At 42.6% G+C, this 17449-nt stretch overlaps 1 protein-coding gene across 3 annotated transcripts in view; it reads right to left on the reverse strand.

The window, feature by feature from the left end:
• Positions 1-5517: 5517 nt before the first annotated feature.
• dbpa (D site albumin promoter binding protein a) overlaps positions 5518-17449 on the reverse strand; it is a 28527-nt gene continuing 16595 nt past the window's right edge. For all 3 annotated transcript variants that reach the window (XM_076075315.1, XM_076075314.1, XM_076075313.1), the window contains 2 exons: positions 9861-10114; positions 5518-7756 (listed from right to left, as the gene is read on the reverse strand). In XM_076075315.1, coding sequence (XP_075931430.1) covers positions 7541-7756; positions 9861-10114 — 470 coding nt within the window. In that variant the 3' untranslated portion in view covers positions 5518-7540. The remainder of the gene's footprint in view (positions 7757-9860; positions 10115-17449) is intronic.

Here is a 17449-nt window from a genome sequence, read left to right on the forward strand (position 1 = left end):
TACTGATCGGTTTAGCATCTTTAAGCTCATTGTTTTCAGAGAGAGCTCTGATTAACCTGTACACTGACTGCACCAAACGAATGCTAATGTTGCTCTGTGTCTGCCGGGTGTGTAAAATGTTTACCAACACATTCGCCATATTGACTGGTGCTAATCTGTCAGTGTTGTGATTACAGGTTGATCCGCTGCCCACGAGTGTCCAGAAATCTAATAAATCTGCTTTCATTCTGAAAACTATAGCGGAGAATATTAACTCTGGACCAAAATCACTGTATTAGTATGAGATAAAACACATCCAAAGTCACGTCTTTGGTTGAAAAGTAGTTTTTAGGTGGTAAACTAAGAGCACGATCAATTAGACTCCAGTTAAGGACTAACACTAACAGCTTGGAGTGGGCTTTAATCCATTTCAGTTAATTAATTACTGCTGCTAAACGGCACAAACAGCTCCTGAAAGTGAGCCTGCCTTCAATTTCAATTGGATTACTGGGATATTACTTTGGTGCAAGTTCATAGTAATGATAGTCTAATAGTTGAGCTCTTAAACATCCAATTCGTGGCCTAAATTGAAGGGTTTACAAACACACACACAATGAGATCGCCGTTATGACTCCTGAATTGATTGACATGGATAAAGAACAATCTTAACAACTATCATGCTTCTGATAATGTTCACTTTTATGTGTAAAAATACCTGTAGTTTATATTGATTGGGCTTTAATTAATGTCTCCACGTTTCATCTCATCAAACAGAGTTCTGAGTTTTCTCTTCACAGCTGACCACTAGGAGGCGCTGCAGCTTCCACCTGCCATGACCTCAACGCACATCCACCCCGACACTGAGACGTTCCTATGGTGGTGAAATGAGTGGACATTTGGGGGGAGATTTCTTAGAACTGGAGGGAGGCTGAGAACACACACACGCACACGCACACACACACACACACACACACGCACACACACACACACGCACACGCACACACACACACACACGCACACACACACACGCGCACGCGCACACACACACACGCGCACACACACACACACACACACACACACACACGCATGTTGTCAAAGGCAGCCAGTGAGACTACAGCGATACCAGCCGGATGTAAAAAGAAGAAGAGAAAGAGAAGTGTTTACAATCTATCCGAATAATCAACTGATTGAAATGAGTTAATTAGTGACTTTTATTTAGATTTTATTGTTAAAACTTGTATTTAAATCTTGTGCCTGGGTCCTCCCTTAATTGATTTGAGGGATTCCAATGAACTTGTGAAGTAAATGTGTGGTGGGGGGGGATTAAAGGCTCTTGCATTGGACTAAGTAGGCAAAGTGGAAGAAATGCACACAGAGGTGAAAGTGCCGGAACTCCACGGGAGTTTGGAGGTCGGCCATCTGGTTCCCATTGAGGCTCGAGGTGGAACACTGAACTCACCTTTCACCCACTTCTCCTGCAGGACACACGCTCATAGCGTTGAATTCTCCAACCTGCAGAGTGTTTCTGATATTCTTACCAAGAAAGAAAGTGTGTCAGAGACATTACTTCATGTCATCATGACAACTTAGACACAAATGTTATTGATTGATTCACCTTCATCATATACTCACTGAGTTCTTCAACGGTACAGAGAATATTATCTATTTAGTGACAATGAAAAATAAAAACCTGCTAATAGATGTTGACGCAGACGCTCAGCTGTTGCTGTTCTAAAAGACTGAAACCTGAATAAATACATCTATTCCATTGATCACATGAATGATGTCAGTTAAACATTAAGTAATACAAGTTTCTTTACAACCACTGTGGCCCAATTAAGGGACTGAAAAAGTAGTGTTTTATCACATGAAAGCACATTAATTATTAATGTGTGAATACTAAACTATGGGGGATTAAATGATTTGATAAAAAAAGAATAATTTGAAAGGTTAATTCCCTTAAAGTGTTTTGCGTATTTTATTGAAAAGCGCGCAAACTTTCCAACAGCTCTTGTCAAAGGGTTTGTTTTCAGTTTTTAATATCTCGTGGATTTCTCATTCTAAAGTATGTTTATGTTTCTCATGTCTTGCCTGTGATTTCTGTGAATTTACCTAAAAGATGTATCTGCATGTAATGACAATGACTTCAAAGCCTTTGTTTTCTGGGACTGCCCCGGTCTGACTGTAGATAACTTACAGCAGCACGGGTACAGGGGCCTGGCTACCACCTGGAAGCAGCTCGGCACGGTGCGGCACGGTGCGGGGCGCGCTTTGGCTCGGACCGTCGGCACCAGCTTGGGCAGATGGTCTGCGGCGTGACGAGGGGGAGCCGGTGACGCAGACGTCGGCGAACAGCTGAAACAACCCACCAGATACAGGTGGCGAGACCATCCACTCCCACACACACACACGCACGCACGCACACACACACACACACACACACACACACACACACACACACACACACACACACACACACACACGCACACACACACACACACACAGACCGGCATGGTGTTGTTACATAACCGAGGTTGAGGGGCTACACACACACACACACACACACACACACACACACACACACACGCAGTTAGCATCACACTGGTTCCCTCCACGAAGAGCCAATGGGATTGTTCCATTGGATTGTGGATTATTGCAGAAAATAAGCTTTGTGGCAAACAGACGTTTATACTTCATCTAGATAATCTCTAACAAATGAATTTTGAATCAGAAGTAAAAAGCTGACATTAGGAAGTACACCACGGTCTCACAACTTCATGTCACCACCGCTAAGCTAAAGGAGGACTAGTCCGCGTGATAATGGTCATTAGCAACCAACTTTTTTGAGACGCATTAAAGCTTCAACGTTCACGAGAGGGTATATTTTGATGTATTTTATATCGTTAACATCTCTTTACATTTGTTATTTGCAGGCATCTAACCAAAAACCCATTCAAAAAACCCATTGACTTAGAGACTAGGGAACCGAAAGGTATGAAATTGCTGAGTCATTTCTGGAGTTTAGGACTCATTCCTGCAGCAGATAATCCATCCCCGTCTCCAAAGTCTCCAAAGTCAACTTAACCATCAAGCAATTGGTTGCGACCCCCCGTGAGGATGCTTTCCTGTGTTTGTGCGCACGTATCACATGCACGAACCTAAGTTTTATGTGTGCAGGTTTTAAGACAAGTTTCAGGTTCTTCATCTACGTCTACAGTATATGCACAACAATTACAACGCAGCAGTCGATGGCAATGAAAGGCTTGAGTCTCAGGCAACCTTCAACGCTGCTCATTATGAACATGTTTTCATATTTATAAACCAAAATCATGCAAATAAAAGCAAAGTGAGACTCTAAGACATTAAAGGCTGCCGGTTGAATGTAATATAAATATGTGGTAGATGGTATTTCAAATGCATAAACAGAAAGTGTTCATTTGAATGTGTGAATTGAACTTTAAACTGAGCTGTTGAGAAGTGTGAACGCACACAACACTGTACACACACACACACACGCACACACACACACACACGCGCACACACACACACACACACACACTCGTTGTGGATCTGATGTCTCAACAGAGAAGCTGTCAGAAGGGTCTGAGTGCCTCCCAATGGTCTGCTGTTGCACTTTCTGTGTAAAAGGTTTAATTTATTATTCAATATCACACACCTACAGTGAGAAGGGGGCACACTAATAACATGAGAGAAATTATGAAAGTGAGCAAATATTAATAATGTGTGTAAATTGTACCTGATTTGAGTGCCGTCGCCTGCTTTCTGGTTTCTGCACCGTTGTCTGTTTGGATCCAGTTTTTGGAAACAGAGTGAAGCCTAGATGGAGCGCAGGAGGGACAAACAGGAAACCATGACAATAGATGTGACTGTGATGCCAGTCAAGGCTCTATATATTTAGCTTATTGTCAAAAAAATTCCATGAAAAGACCAAAACCATCTGTGTGTTAGTGTGTATATGAATACTTAAGACTTATCTTGACCCAAAACACACAATTATTGACACCTGATATAAAATACTTGAATAAAATGAAGTCCGAACGGATTGTTGATTTAGTTTTTGTTCTGAAAGGGTGAGGCTGACCTTATTCTATATTGACAACAAATCCCATAAGAAGACTGATACCAAAAATATGTTAATCCGTCTCTCAGAGCTTTCTGATGTAAATCTGTAAAAAAAAGCAGTTCACAAATATAAAGTTTAAATCTTTGGAAAAGGCTCAGTCATTCTAAGACAGATGGTCACTGCAGTTTTTAGCAAACGTACCTCAAATAGGAGGATTTTTGGGACTATATTCATCGGTGGATTAATCCACATTTCATGCTCTATTTGGGGCAGCAGGACGGAGAATGTAGGATTCAGTCAAAAGTAATCTTCAGTGTGTGTTTCCATAATGAAGGAACATGTCAACACATTTGGGCTGTATGGCACGGAGGAATAGGATACAATAGAGTGCTGCAGGAACGAGTCAACCTGGAATGAGTCAGTATTGTTGCACTTCAGGTTCAACCGTCTCAAAATCGATGGGTTTTTGATTTGATGCCCTAAATAAGGCCTGTGGTTAACACGAGATTATAATATTTTAGTTTCGTTAAACAAAATAAAATATCTTCTTCCACTCGGGAATTTTGAAGCTTTTTACGTGTTTTAAAAAAGACGGGACGACTAAACGTCGTCACGTTGAACATTTTTACTTTAGCTTTGTGGCGGTGACGTGAAGTCATGTGACCGAGGAGTCGTTCCCTTATAGCCTAACGTTAGCGTTTTACTTCTGGTGATTGTATTTAAGAAAAATATTATAAAAAAAGTTAATTTGTCAAGATTTTTGTGTGTAATTCTTTTTTCTTGCTGATTAAACCATGTACCAAAAAACGTTTGTTTGTCACAGAGCTTATTTTCTGCAACAATCAAAAATCCCATTTGCTTTTTCTCAAGGGAACCAGTGTGACGCTAACTTCTGGGTTGGCCTTAAAAAAATCAACAGTTCAGCAACAAAAAGTCAGAGGCTGCTTTAGTCCTCATTTGACTAAAATCAAGGACCCATTCTTTAAAAAACGAAGTGTCCAACATCTGAATTCACTGCTCACTGTTTAGAGTAAACTGTTTAGTGTGAGTGGTGTCGTCCAAAAACCTGGAAAGACAATTGGTTTTTTGTTTGGTTTTTTGTCGAGGATATCAAACGTCATCACGCCGGACACGGAAACTCTTCTACTCACTAGTCCGCCTTGCTTACTTTCCAGCCTTGTCGTGGTCGAACCTTAAATACAGTCTATGGTTCATACCTGTGCTCAGGAGGACACGATCTGTAATTGGAGGAACTAGCGGTAGTGTCGTTGAAGTAACGCGACCGTGGTGCAGTTCTTTCATAGCCAAATGTATCTTGTCCCACAGTGAGTTAGAGATAAACAGAATGAAAACACATCAGCTCAGCAACAAGAAGACAAATATGAACCCCCCCCCCCAGAAAACAAAAAAACACAAATTCTGTGATCCAATCAAATACTTTTTTTTTTTTAATGTGTATTTAATAACTCAGACAAAAACACCTGAGAAAAAACTGACAAAATGATTCCAATGGGATTTTCTGTAATATATTCAATTATGTATATTACAACTATTATCACAATAATTCAAGCATATATCATATACATATATATATATATATCTAGTGAGAGAATAGTTTAATATTCAATAGTACAGTTGTATGGTACAGTAGCAGTAGGGTGCGTTTCTCGTTTCTCATTGGGTAAAGTTTGAAGGAGAGGTATAGACAAGTGTTTGTGTGTAAATCTATATACGATTTATCGATACAATATGCAACAAAAGAAAGAAAAAAGAAACTAAAAAGAAGGAATAAAAGACAAAGAAAGGGTTTAGGCAGTTCAGTACTGTGTTTGAGATGGTGGAAGTGTTTGCATGTGTGTGTGTGTGTGTGCGTGCATCAGGTGAAGGATCAGATCCGATCAGCACCATAGAAGTCCATAACAACATCAACAACAACAATAAGGGTTAAAACCTGGGTCAGGACTGTGTGTGTGTGTGTGTGTGTTGTGTGTCTGCATGCTGAAGGTTTCAGTCACCGTTCGATCCGGGCAAATCAACCCTAAACCAGTTAGCATTTCATTTTTGCACTTCCTGGACAAACAGAGAGAGAAAGACTGCAACCACGTTGTGTTATTGTTAACAAATTGTCCGTCAATGTGAGTTTGTGTGTGTGTGGGTGTGTGTGTGTGTGAGCGAGACACGTTCAATATAAAAGCAAACCTGCCAGTGAAATTCTCCCCCTTGTATATTTTCAAACATCTGCTCACATCCAGCTGTTCTGATGGCTATTTGCTTCCTGTTTTCCTCTCTCTCTTTTTTTTCTCCTTCACCTTCTAAAAAAAAAAGAAAAAAGCCCTGCGATTATTTCAAAATCAGACACGGAATCAAATAGAAGAGAACAAATCAAGTGCTTGAACGAGCCCACAAAAGAAAACAAAACGAAAACACAAAAAATCTCTTAAAACTATACAATTGTTTTGTTTCACCGTCTTCCTTGCGACGCCCTCTCCCCTCGACCCAAAAACAATCGTTACTAAGATGCCCCGCCTGGTCTCGCATCGTGTGAAATACCTGATTCAGCCGTGATACATTCTCAGTTACGCCTCCGGCCTAACGCGACTAACCAGCTCGGTGAAATCGAAAATAGATTATCTGTTGTTTTGCGATAAACAGCTGGGAGGAAAAGCATTTAGTGTGGCCCCGTGACTGTCCAGCTAAACAGCCCCTCCCCGCCCCATATATAAAATATACAAAAGATTATCTCCAAAATCCTCCTCCTGACTATCTCTGCTAATAGAAAAATATACAATAATCCTTTGTCAAAATCTCTTTGCGTTATGGACGAAAACCCTGCACCTCCTGCACCTCCTCCTCCTCCTCCTCCTCCTCTTTGCTGGACTAGTCTTTCCTTCCTTCCCACTTCAAAAATATACATGTTTTTTTTTTTTGTCCTATTTATAGAAAAGAATTACACATCTGACCTCTTCCTGGCTTGAATCCGTGCCTTGAGCTTAAAAAGTGAGACTTCACTGGCATAATGTGAATTCAACACCCTGTTTGAACTGGCCGGAGCGGCGGCCGGGGACGCACTACCTGCGAAAACGCCGTGCGACACCGGGCGTAAGCACAGCACCGAGGGTGACGTGTAAGCTGCCGAGGTGACACAAACGGTGAAACAGTACATTGAGTGGATACAGCGAAGCAGCATGTACAAAGAGAGTCAAACTGGGGGGAAAGAGATTGGCGTCGCATGTGCTTTCCTGTTGTGACATCCTAAAGCACAGCGTGCACGCGTTTGTTTCTGGTGTTTGCGCCCCGGTGTCGCACAGCGCTTACTGCAGACCTACGCCGGCCTTCTCCCTGCGCCACTTCAACTAAAGTGCTGCTGTTGTTGGGTTTGCCTTGTACCCTCTTTTTCTCATTTCCACCTCCCCTCCCGCCCCCTTCCTCCTGCTTCGTCGTAGTCGTCTTCTTCCTCTTCCTCCTCATCCTCCGCCCTCACAAGTCTCCGTGCCGACTCTCGTACTTGTTGATGATGTTCCTGCAGCGGCCCAGCTCTTTCCTCATGTCGGCCACCTCCTGGCGGAGGGCGTTGTTCTCCCGCTCCAGGAAGGCGGCGCGCACAGAGATCTGGTTCTCCTTCAGCCGCCGGGCGTCCCGCGAGCGCTTCGCCGCCTCGTTGTTCTTCACGCGCCGGCACCAGTACTTGTCATCCTTTCATCGCCGGCAGCCGTTTGGTATGGTGGAAGGGGCGGGAGGAAAGAGAGAGAGAGAGAGGGGGGGGAGAAGAAGAAGAAGGAAGCATGGGATGAGTTATGAGGGTCAGATATGTGATGAGGAAAGGAGGAAGGGAAGGAGGCAGCAGTTGAATAGTTGCAACTACAGAACACAAAAAAACATGACAAATACTGGACAGCGAGAAGAAGCTAAAGGCTGAAGATCATTTTACATAGTGGCCAAAAGCAGGAATTACAACTTCGAGTCCGTCACGTGACGTCATGCGGCCTGTTTCCCACAGACTTACTTTGGGAAACATGTCTATAAAACGCAGATGATTTTCTTCGAGGTAGAACAACTCCCCAGTAGGAGCACTTGAAAAGCCCTTATTTATATTTCTAGAAGTTGTAAAATGAACTAACAGCGTACAATACTGTGATTTCACAACATTGGACGGAGAGCCGAGAAGTGGACAACACTGCAGTGATGGTTTAAGACGTTTCTTTGGATGTTTTGATGACTTAGTTACTAGAATGTATTGTCACTGCTGTGAAGTTGAGTAGTCCTTTAGTAGGTGGCCGTGGTATAAGAACAACAATGCGCTCCAAGATGTTCTCGTCTGGAAAATAACAGACTCTGCCTCATCCGTTACTTTCCTATATTGGAACACCTCCCAGTGTTTTATTGCTGAAAAGACATATTGGCTGTCACAAGACACCTGAACGCTAACAGATAGAAACACAGACACATTAAAGAGACACCAGAGCGGTCTGCATGTACGTCAATAAAAGGCCGACGATGTCGAATCATTTGGAACTTCTAGGACGGTAAAGAGGAGATGGAGAGTAATAAAGATGTTAAGTGGAAATAGATATTATGCTGAGCTGAGACGTGATGGCCGATGAGGGTCTCATGAGAGGACGATTGGAAACCACAGAGGTTGTTGTGTTAAACTGTTGGACTCCAAATTGAAAGTAGTGATCTCTGTCTGGAAGGATTGATGTCGGTGGAATCGCTGCAGTGTTTCCTCAGAGAGGATCTGTTTACGTCTGGCACAGTTAACATCATTCCAACTTTAAACTCTGCAAAATCATTATCTTTTTGAAACATCTAAAAAAAGCGGTTCAGAGATAATCACTTTCAGTATTTGTTTTTATTATTTGTTTATGAAAATAATCAAACTCTCCTTAACGTTGTGATCCTGGATCGCAGCCAAAGAGATGAATCTGAGATGTAATTCACGAGGAGCTGCAGAGCAATCAGCTTCCTCTTTAACTTTGCTCAGAGATCTTTTTTTTTCCAAACAACCTGCGTAGAAATGATTTATAAAACCTCCTGAGACAGAACACAAGGTGAGCGCCTCCATCCCTCCGTAAATTACAAAGGCCTCAGGAGCTGCAGCTGCTCCGCACTGACCTGTGAAAGCACGAGCCATCGATCAGAGCTCCTCTTCCTGCGCAATGAGCCGAGGACCAAATATCGTAGCACTCTGGTCGGGAGACGGGAATACTAGCGGGCATCATGCGCCATAACTTCTTTTTCCACATCGACACAGGAGCTGTCAAAAGAGCTGTGGCCTTCGTCGTGATGAAGTTCAGACGCGGCTGCTGGGCGTTCTGCCTGAACCGCATCCTGCAGAACAAACCTGACCTCTCTTCACACGCGAGGACGTGTTTCTGCAGAACACTCAAGTGTTGAAGTAGGTTGACATTTTAAATGCCTAGTTTTCCTCTTATGTCATTTTAATGTTCTACTTTTCAGTGATTTCGGTTCCACTTTTATTTGACTGTGTTTGTGACTGATGCTGGGTTTTTTTGTGCATTTATTTATTACATTTTATAAAATACCCGACGTAATATTATATAAAATATATATTATTTTCTCCTATTTTGAGAAAATAAGGTTTAACTCAAATGATAATAAGGACGTTTCAAAGTTTGAAACAAGTGAGAGGGTGAAAACTAAATAAAACTCATTGGCCATCAAAACTATGTATCTTCCAGTTATCAAAGTAAAGATGTGTTTGTTTGTCAGCCTGTCAGGATCATTATAATATCCCAGTGGTCCGTAGGACAGCAAAGGACTGTGGGAGATGTAGTACCTTCTGCTCGTGGGGGACCAGCATCTTGCGGGCCTTCTTGATCATCGGCTGAGGCTTCAGCTCCTCGTCGGAGAAGCGGTGCCGCCGCGGGTCGAACGCCTCCTGGCCCGGCACGCTGGACAGCGCCAGGTCCGCCGGGTCGGGGTCAAAGTTCACCGTGATGTCGCTGCTGCCGTTGGCGGCCTCCGGAGGCCCAGGGGGTCCCGGAGGGCAGGTAGAAGTGGGTGACTGGTCCTGAGGCACCGCCCGACCACCTGGGAGGAAGAGAGAGAGAGAGAGAGAGAGAGAGAGAGAGAGAGAGAGAGAATGACTCAGTCTGTTATTCCAAACTATTTACAAACTATATATATATATACACTTACAGACAGTGTTAAATATATATACCCAGTAGAAGCCAGCACTTTAAAATGAACATCGGTAATTTCACTAACAATAACTCAAATTTCCCCTTTTGTTTTTGTGTTTAGTGTGTTTTTTTAGCGCCACCAGGAAGCTGCCGAAGTCAAATATTTCTAAAGCCTTAAGTTATATTAGTGCTCACAGAGATCTTCTCCGTCGTGCCAGATGTGGACGCAGAGACGTACGACACAGCTGCAAAGCTATTAACAGTCAAAAGGAGGTCAGTGGACGTTTGGAGTATTGCTGGTGCGCATTTAAGTCGAGTTTGGTTTAAACTTGAAACAATCTCTTCAGTCCGCTGATTATACTGATTGTTATATTCAGACTACTTTTGTTAAAAGTGGCAAGTTGTGATAGTCACATGAAAAAAACGTCACACGAATTACAAGAAAAGAGTAGAATCTGCAGGCAGCAGGACTGGTTTCATCACTCATTGAGCCGTTCAATCATCATCATCTGGTTTTATCTGCAGATTAGAGCCCATCTGCCCTCCGAGGACGGTCACGTGTCAGAGAGCAGCCGCCGAGCTAACGGCTAACATGCTAACGATGATGAGACGATCCTCATGGGAGGTTTGATCTCATGCAACTTAAAAACTCTGAATGTGGAGCGAAACACGAGGACAACGTTGACTACCAATGGGTCTGTAAAGGAGCGGTCTGGAATGTTTATAGGACAAACTAAAAAACATCAAATACTTCTTGATTTCAGCCATTTTAAAATCTGACTTTTCAAATATTTTAATATACACTTTGCCATATTTATATTAATTATATTTATTTTTTGGAATGTGTAGAGCACCAGCCCACCTACACACCAGGCCAAAGTAGTTGTAGATTTATAGATTTGCTTTTTTGAATTCTTCATAGTCTTGTTTGGCAGTTTGGTGTCAGACGATGTTCTAAATGATGTTTTGGAGGCGTTCACTGCATTTTTCAACATGTTCACAATGCTGTTTATTGACACTTTCAAATAAAAACGATCTTTGTGACTGATGGTTTGTAAATAAAAGTTTAGGAATGAGAAGCTGATGCACGTCTGCAAGCAGAGCGAGCGGTCACGCCTGTCAAGAATAAAAGTGTCAGTAAGTCACTAGGGGCCCCGTCACGACAGCGTGCAATGGGGCCCGAAATCACCCCAATCACGCCACTGGCCACATAACGGGCGACTTCATTGGTTTGTTTGTGTCCCGAGTGTTTAGCGTCGGAGTGAGATGTCCTGTACACTCTGCCTCTCTCCTGCTTCACCCAGAGAGCAGCGAGCCAACAATGAGGCCCATGAAGAGGATCACCCTATGGATGCCGACCAATATGTTTAATTCAAAATGGGCGAGGAGAGGGGAGAGTGACAACGTGTTTCCCAATCGTTTCTTGCACATTCAATAACGCGTGGACGCTGTGACTCTTCATATTGTCCCTTAAAAATCTCCCCAAACAGACGGCGTCCTCGCTCTGCTGCTCCCTTCACAGCCGCCGCAGTGACGCCGACTCACCACCAGGTGACGGTATCGAGCCAGAAACAGCGGAGCAGGGCAGCGAGTTCACATCATGCCGGATTTACAGTACAACAAGCAGGGAAGATCAGGATTTCAGTTTAACCCTTTGTGGAGCTTCATGTGAGAAGAGAATCCAGCCCTTATCACTGAATACAGAAATGAAAACGATCATATCGGAACCGAAACAAGGAAATTAAAGAAAATGCGGTCAGAAATCAGACATCTTGTGCCTGTTTGGTATTTAATGAAGCTCTGATGAAAGACTACACATGATGTTGGTTTCTTGCTGGTGTGGCGGTCGATGTTTTTTTCCCCCCCAATTGGATTCTAGCATGCTTTAGAGCAAGGACATGTAAATCAATTGAATAAAATCTAAATAATAATACCAGGAACTTAAGAAGAAGATGATTTTGTTGAGTCGGGTCCAGTTATTCTTGGATGCTTCTAGTAAAGGATGTAAAACTTTCATCCTGCAGCTATTCTGCTTTATTTCCTTTTCTGAATGCAGCACAAGAATAGTGAGTCTATTTCCAGTCATATCTCCACACCAGCTGCTTATCACACAATTATCTTCCATTTCTGATAAATGGAGAAAAATACCATTTTTTTTTTTTTTTTTACTTTTCCTCTCTGGAATACAAGTGTTCGTTGAGCAATCATCCAGCACCGGTCAGAACAGTTCTGTGGCACCGTTTGTAAGATGCTTTTCTTTTTTTTGTGTGGAGCTCCAGGCTTCGAGCCACAGATTATAAATAACTGCAGAGCTGCTGGTGACCAATATCAGCCGAAACAGTAGTGGAAAGATTTTGGATACTTGAGCAAAAATGAAAGAGAGAAGAGACGTGTTTACAGTACGTAATGTTTTACCAGCAGAGAAGCAGCGCTACATCCAAAATCCCTTCTCATTAACGATGGATTTTAAAGATTCAGCATTATGTATCTTGATTTTATTTTACTGTGACACACACACACACACACAAACACACACACACACAGAAAAATGTCCTCAGCCGACACAGACTTGTTTCGTGAGCCAGGAAGTGTCAGTCAGAGCAGCACGACTGACACTGATTTGCTTCTGTTTTGAGCCGTCAGTCATTTTATTACGCCCGTAAACTACAATACCACAACCAGAGGAACCAGGCCGATGCTGCATGGTAGACGGGGACGGGGGGGCATTTGATGTAGATGGTCGTTGCCCTCTTCACCAATCCAGCTAAAAAAACACTTTGACTGCACAATGAGCAGAGCAGTGCAAAGGCAGGAGAGGGGAATTCTGGGTATACAGACGTTGTGAGCGGTTGTGTTCGAGTTCAAACTCGTGTCAGACTCTGAGATATAAAATCTTCTTATGATTGAATACATTCAATCATACATCCAAGACATTTCTCCTCAGTAAGTCTTCTTATGAAAAGCAACACATTCTGTACATTCTGTACGTTCTGTGAGAATCTATCCACATGTACTACTTGCATGACTACACAGTATACATCTGAATGTCCCAGTTTAGAGCTTGGATTTACACGACCTCCAGTGTGCCGTGAATGCATCGTGCTGCTCTGCAGTTATAAGCCTCTGAAGTTGGTTCTCTTTGGTCCGAGCCGAAGAGTGGAAAACATTTTTGGGGTATTTAGTGATGTTGGGCTCCCAGTGCCCAGTTGCAATCAACCCAGGGCTTGTAAACAAAAGTCCCATGGACTCCCAAACACAGACGCTTGTTGATTAGCCAGAGCAGAGGTAGCCAACACGGCGCCCGCAGGGACCACGTGAGTCGCCCGCAAGGCATGTTCTAAAAATAGTATTAGTCACCATGGAGCTCCGTCTAAAAATTTTAGTTGCTGTTCATTTTTAATCAAAAACGCTTGCATGAATGTAGATTTTAAAATCTACATTCACAAATTTAAAAAGGCCCAGACTAGAGGTTTGAACGCGAGCGCCCGAAGATACTCGCGCGCCTAGACGAGACTGTTTACTAGTTTCTTCGTGGAGGTACCATTAGAAATGGTGTCGGTGACAACAGACGGGGCTCCCGCCATGACGGGCCGGCATGCAGGCTTCATTGCGCAATGTAAAGGTGACCCAGACTTCCCAAAATGTCTACATTACCACTGCATCATTCAGCAACAGGCGCTATGTGCAAAAGTAACCGGCTTTGATCATGTGATGACTCCTGTCGTGAAGATCATAAATGTCATCTGCTCCAAAGCCAAACAACACAGGATATTCATAACTGATTGTCCCATGTTTATACAAATCGAGTTGATTTGTTGATCATGATTTGTTCAGAAATGTTACAAAAGTGGTGGTTAGTACAAACGAGACATCATTTGAAGATATGACAGTTAATGATTTCATAAAAAATGTCAGAAGTGATCATTTTTACAAAAATATAACAGGTGTGGTTTTGAACCAAATGCTACAAATGTGCTTATTCATACAAAACTGTCAAGAAAGATATTTACTAAAATATCAGAGATGTGATACCTCTGACTTTCAAATGTTGAAACAGAATAACAGCAATAAATGTTTAAATATATCTGTGTTTCCTACCATCATGTTGTGGAAATCATTGTCAATAATTATTGTGAGGAATAATTAACATTGACATGTGATCAGAAAGTCTCTTCACACATATTATTATTATTATTAAAAGGTGATCTGTGCAACTTTGTTATTCAGGACGTTTGTATCAAACAAGTAGCTCTTCGTACTGCTCGGTACCCTTAAAGTAGCTCTCAGTTTCAAACAGGTTGGTGACCCCTGAGCCAGTCTTGGCAACCTGTCGTCCTGCAGAGCTTGACATTTTGGCAGAGGAGTCCAAACCTGATTACTCTTTGACTTTCAGGACATCTCTGAATTAAAGGACTGAACTTTGCAACCAGCAAATAAATTACTCCAAACAGTCGACTTACCGACATAATTAGGGGCTAAATCATGAATATCCTCTCTTAACCAAACACTAAGTGCACAGAGCTCCAGTGGGATTGTACTGTAAACAATAGTTTATCAATTTCACGTTAATCGATTTCTGTTATGAATATGAGGGAAATGTAGAAGAGAAGGAGCCGGGAAAGCAAACCAACCACGAACAAAGCATTCTGCATGCAAGAAATAACAATGTAAAGGGTGAAGGCAGTATGTAAACATCTAATAGATGCTTTATAACACACTATGGTGGAGTTCTAAGCAGATAGTAGCGCATTTAGCAGCTAAAGAGACGGATCGTTCCCTCTGGGGTTGGTTGAGAGAAAACACTGGACTTAAATTCATCAGGTGGACTCAGACATGACTCTAGATGAATGATAATGTTGCCAAGTGTCTGCTGAATGTGTAAATAAGCAACTGTTTGCTCAACTTAATAAGGCGATGATATGTCAATGTTTTGCAAGTGGCCAAAAAAACCCAACCTGTTACTGTTATCTCTCTTTCATATAATCATTAATTACGTATCTTTGGATTTTTGGACTGATCGTTGGATCAAATACTCCCCCAAGAAAGTTGCTGATAATAGATTATCCTATTTCATAAAAGCATCATGAACCCCTTTGGATGCAAGAACTTTTTACAGCCCACAATGCAATGCAGCATACATGGTCCTCTGTATCCGTCGATACATCCTCTGGTCCGTCTGTTTTGTGCTGGGTAAACAGCCAGCCAAGCGCGGCTTCGCCTGGCTTCGCCTGGCTTCGCCTGGCTTCATTTCCTGTCTGTGAGCGGGAGCCATTTGGGCGAAGTGGGCCGCTTGACTCTGACATTCTCTCTCTGCTTTCATTAATTTATCTGAGATTCTCTCTCTGCTTTCATTAATTTATCTGAGATTCTCTCTCTGCTTTCATTAATTTATCTGAGATTATGAGGTTTTCTCTCTCCGCCTGTCGCTCTCTGCTTCTCCCTGTCCATCGCTGAGTGAAAGCCTTGCATGTATTAATGTTTTTGGATTTAAAAAGCAACTAATACTCAATTATTTTTCATTCAAAATCGACCATTTTCGTTGCCAAAAACATTGTTTCCACCAAAAGAGCAACACAAACGTTCCTGCATTAACTTTTAAGGTCTTTAAAGGTCTCGCTCTGCTGTTCAGAGTTAAAACCATCATTTCTTATTCATATTCTTGTCCAATCCTGCATGAAAATCCTTCATTTAAAAAAATGGCTGATCTAAAATCTCCGCCTCAGGATGTGAAGCGCTGATTCGATCGGTGTGTTTCTAACTTCAGAACATGGAGAACTGTTCCAGTCCTCTTTGGGAGAAAGAAACAAACTTTATTTCAAAAAAAGGTCCAACAGAGAAGAAGACAAATGAAGAATTCAGCCGCCATTTTGCTCCAGTGTTCACAGAGCAAAGCAGGGAGGAATCATCCGCCGTGGGCAGAGACGCCCACAGAGGCAGAAAATAGAGAGGTTGAGGTTTTGAGAGTCAGGTGAGCAACTCTTCCTCCTGACTAATCGCCTCATCTAACTATACTCTCACTTGATACACCTACAGTCCACATGGAACCAGCGGCTGAATCCAACACACTCACCGCTGCTCTCTGGGGGTCGGGGAGGAAAAGGCATTTGGGGAAATGTCGGAAGTGGAAGTGAGCGAAACTGGTGAAACTAAAGACGTAATAAAAGCACTAAACTGAACTTCACAGGCTCATCCTCGTCGTCATCATCATCATCATCATCATCATCATAAAGCAGGGTTTAAGCCGTTTCTCGGTTTCAGTATCTTCTTATGCAATAATGGGTAATCAATGCAATTACTGGGACAACGGCAATTATGCCAATTATACAAGATGGAGGTAACAATTGAATTGTGATTACTGTAAGCGAGACTCGTACTTCATCTGCGGTGTTAAAGTCCGTTTTGGTGAGTTTTCATCAAAGGTAAGTTCTTCGCTGAATTTAAACTCACAATAAACGTCATTTTGTGAGAGAAAAGTTGGAACATTCAGCTTTTTATGGGAAAGATGATCTACCAAATGTGATTTGTTGGGTGTCCCGGTACATTAGTGGTCTAAGGTGTATGCCATGTGAGTGCTTTGGTCTCATCTCTCATCACATTCAAATCAACATAACAGGATGGCCGGAGCAGCGGCCATTTATACGTCTACTTTTGCCATTGCGACCGCTGTAGCGGCCTAACTTCTGAATAACGTAAACCAACTCACAGCAACTTGCTGACTCACTGAGGTAATGTAAAACGGTCAGTGGAGCAGTAACGTCACGAAGCCAAGAGAGTTAATGAGGAAAATGTAATTTCATTTAAACGTAATCGCCAGAGGAGCGAGAACTTTGCTCTGTGACCAGTGCAGCACTAAAGCATGGAATCAACACACTAGCTAGCTAACGATGCCCACGGCAGTGCTACAGACACCAGTTGCAGCAGTACTACAATAATTACTATCAGTCCTTGAAGTAGCCTCAGTAGCAGTAGAAGTTTAAGTAGTTGTTCTTTCAGCAGCAGAGTATTTGTAGTAGCAGCAGTACAAGCAGCAGTAGCAGTAATGGGAGTCGTCTTAGCAGCAGTAGCTGCATGAACTGTACGCTCAGTAGCCCAACCAGCAGGACCAACATCAGCAGTCATACCGACACTATACGAGTAGCAGCATCAGCAGGCTTTTAATACCGGCGGTAGTAATCAGATAAAGATCAGAGCTTCATTTACCTGCTCAGTCCGCTCTGAGTCGAGGAGAGGCAGAGGAACCGTG

The sequence above is a fragment of the Anarhichas minor genome, unplaced genomic scaffold (genome assembly GCF_050575085.1).
Source record: "Anarhichas minor isolate MPS153535 unplaced genomic scaffold, ASM5057508v1 ptg000051l, whole genome shotgun sequence".
NCBI lineage: Eukaryota > Metazoa > Chordata > Actinopteri > Perciformes > Anarhichadidae > Anarhichas > Anarhichas minor.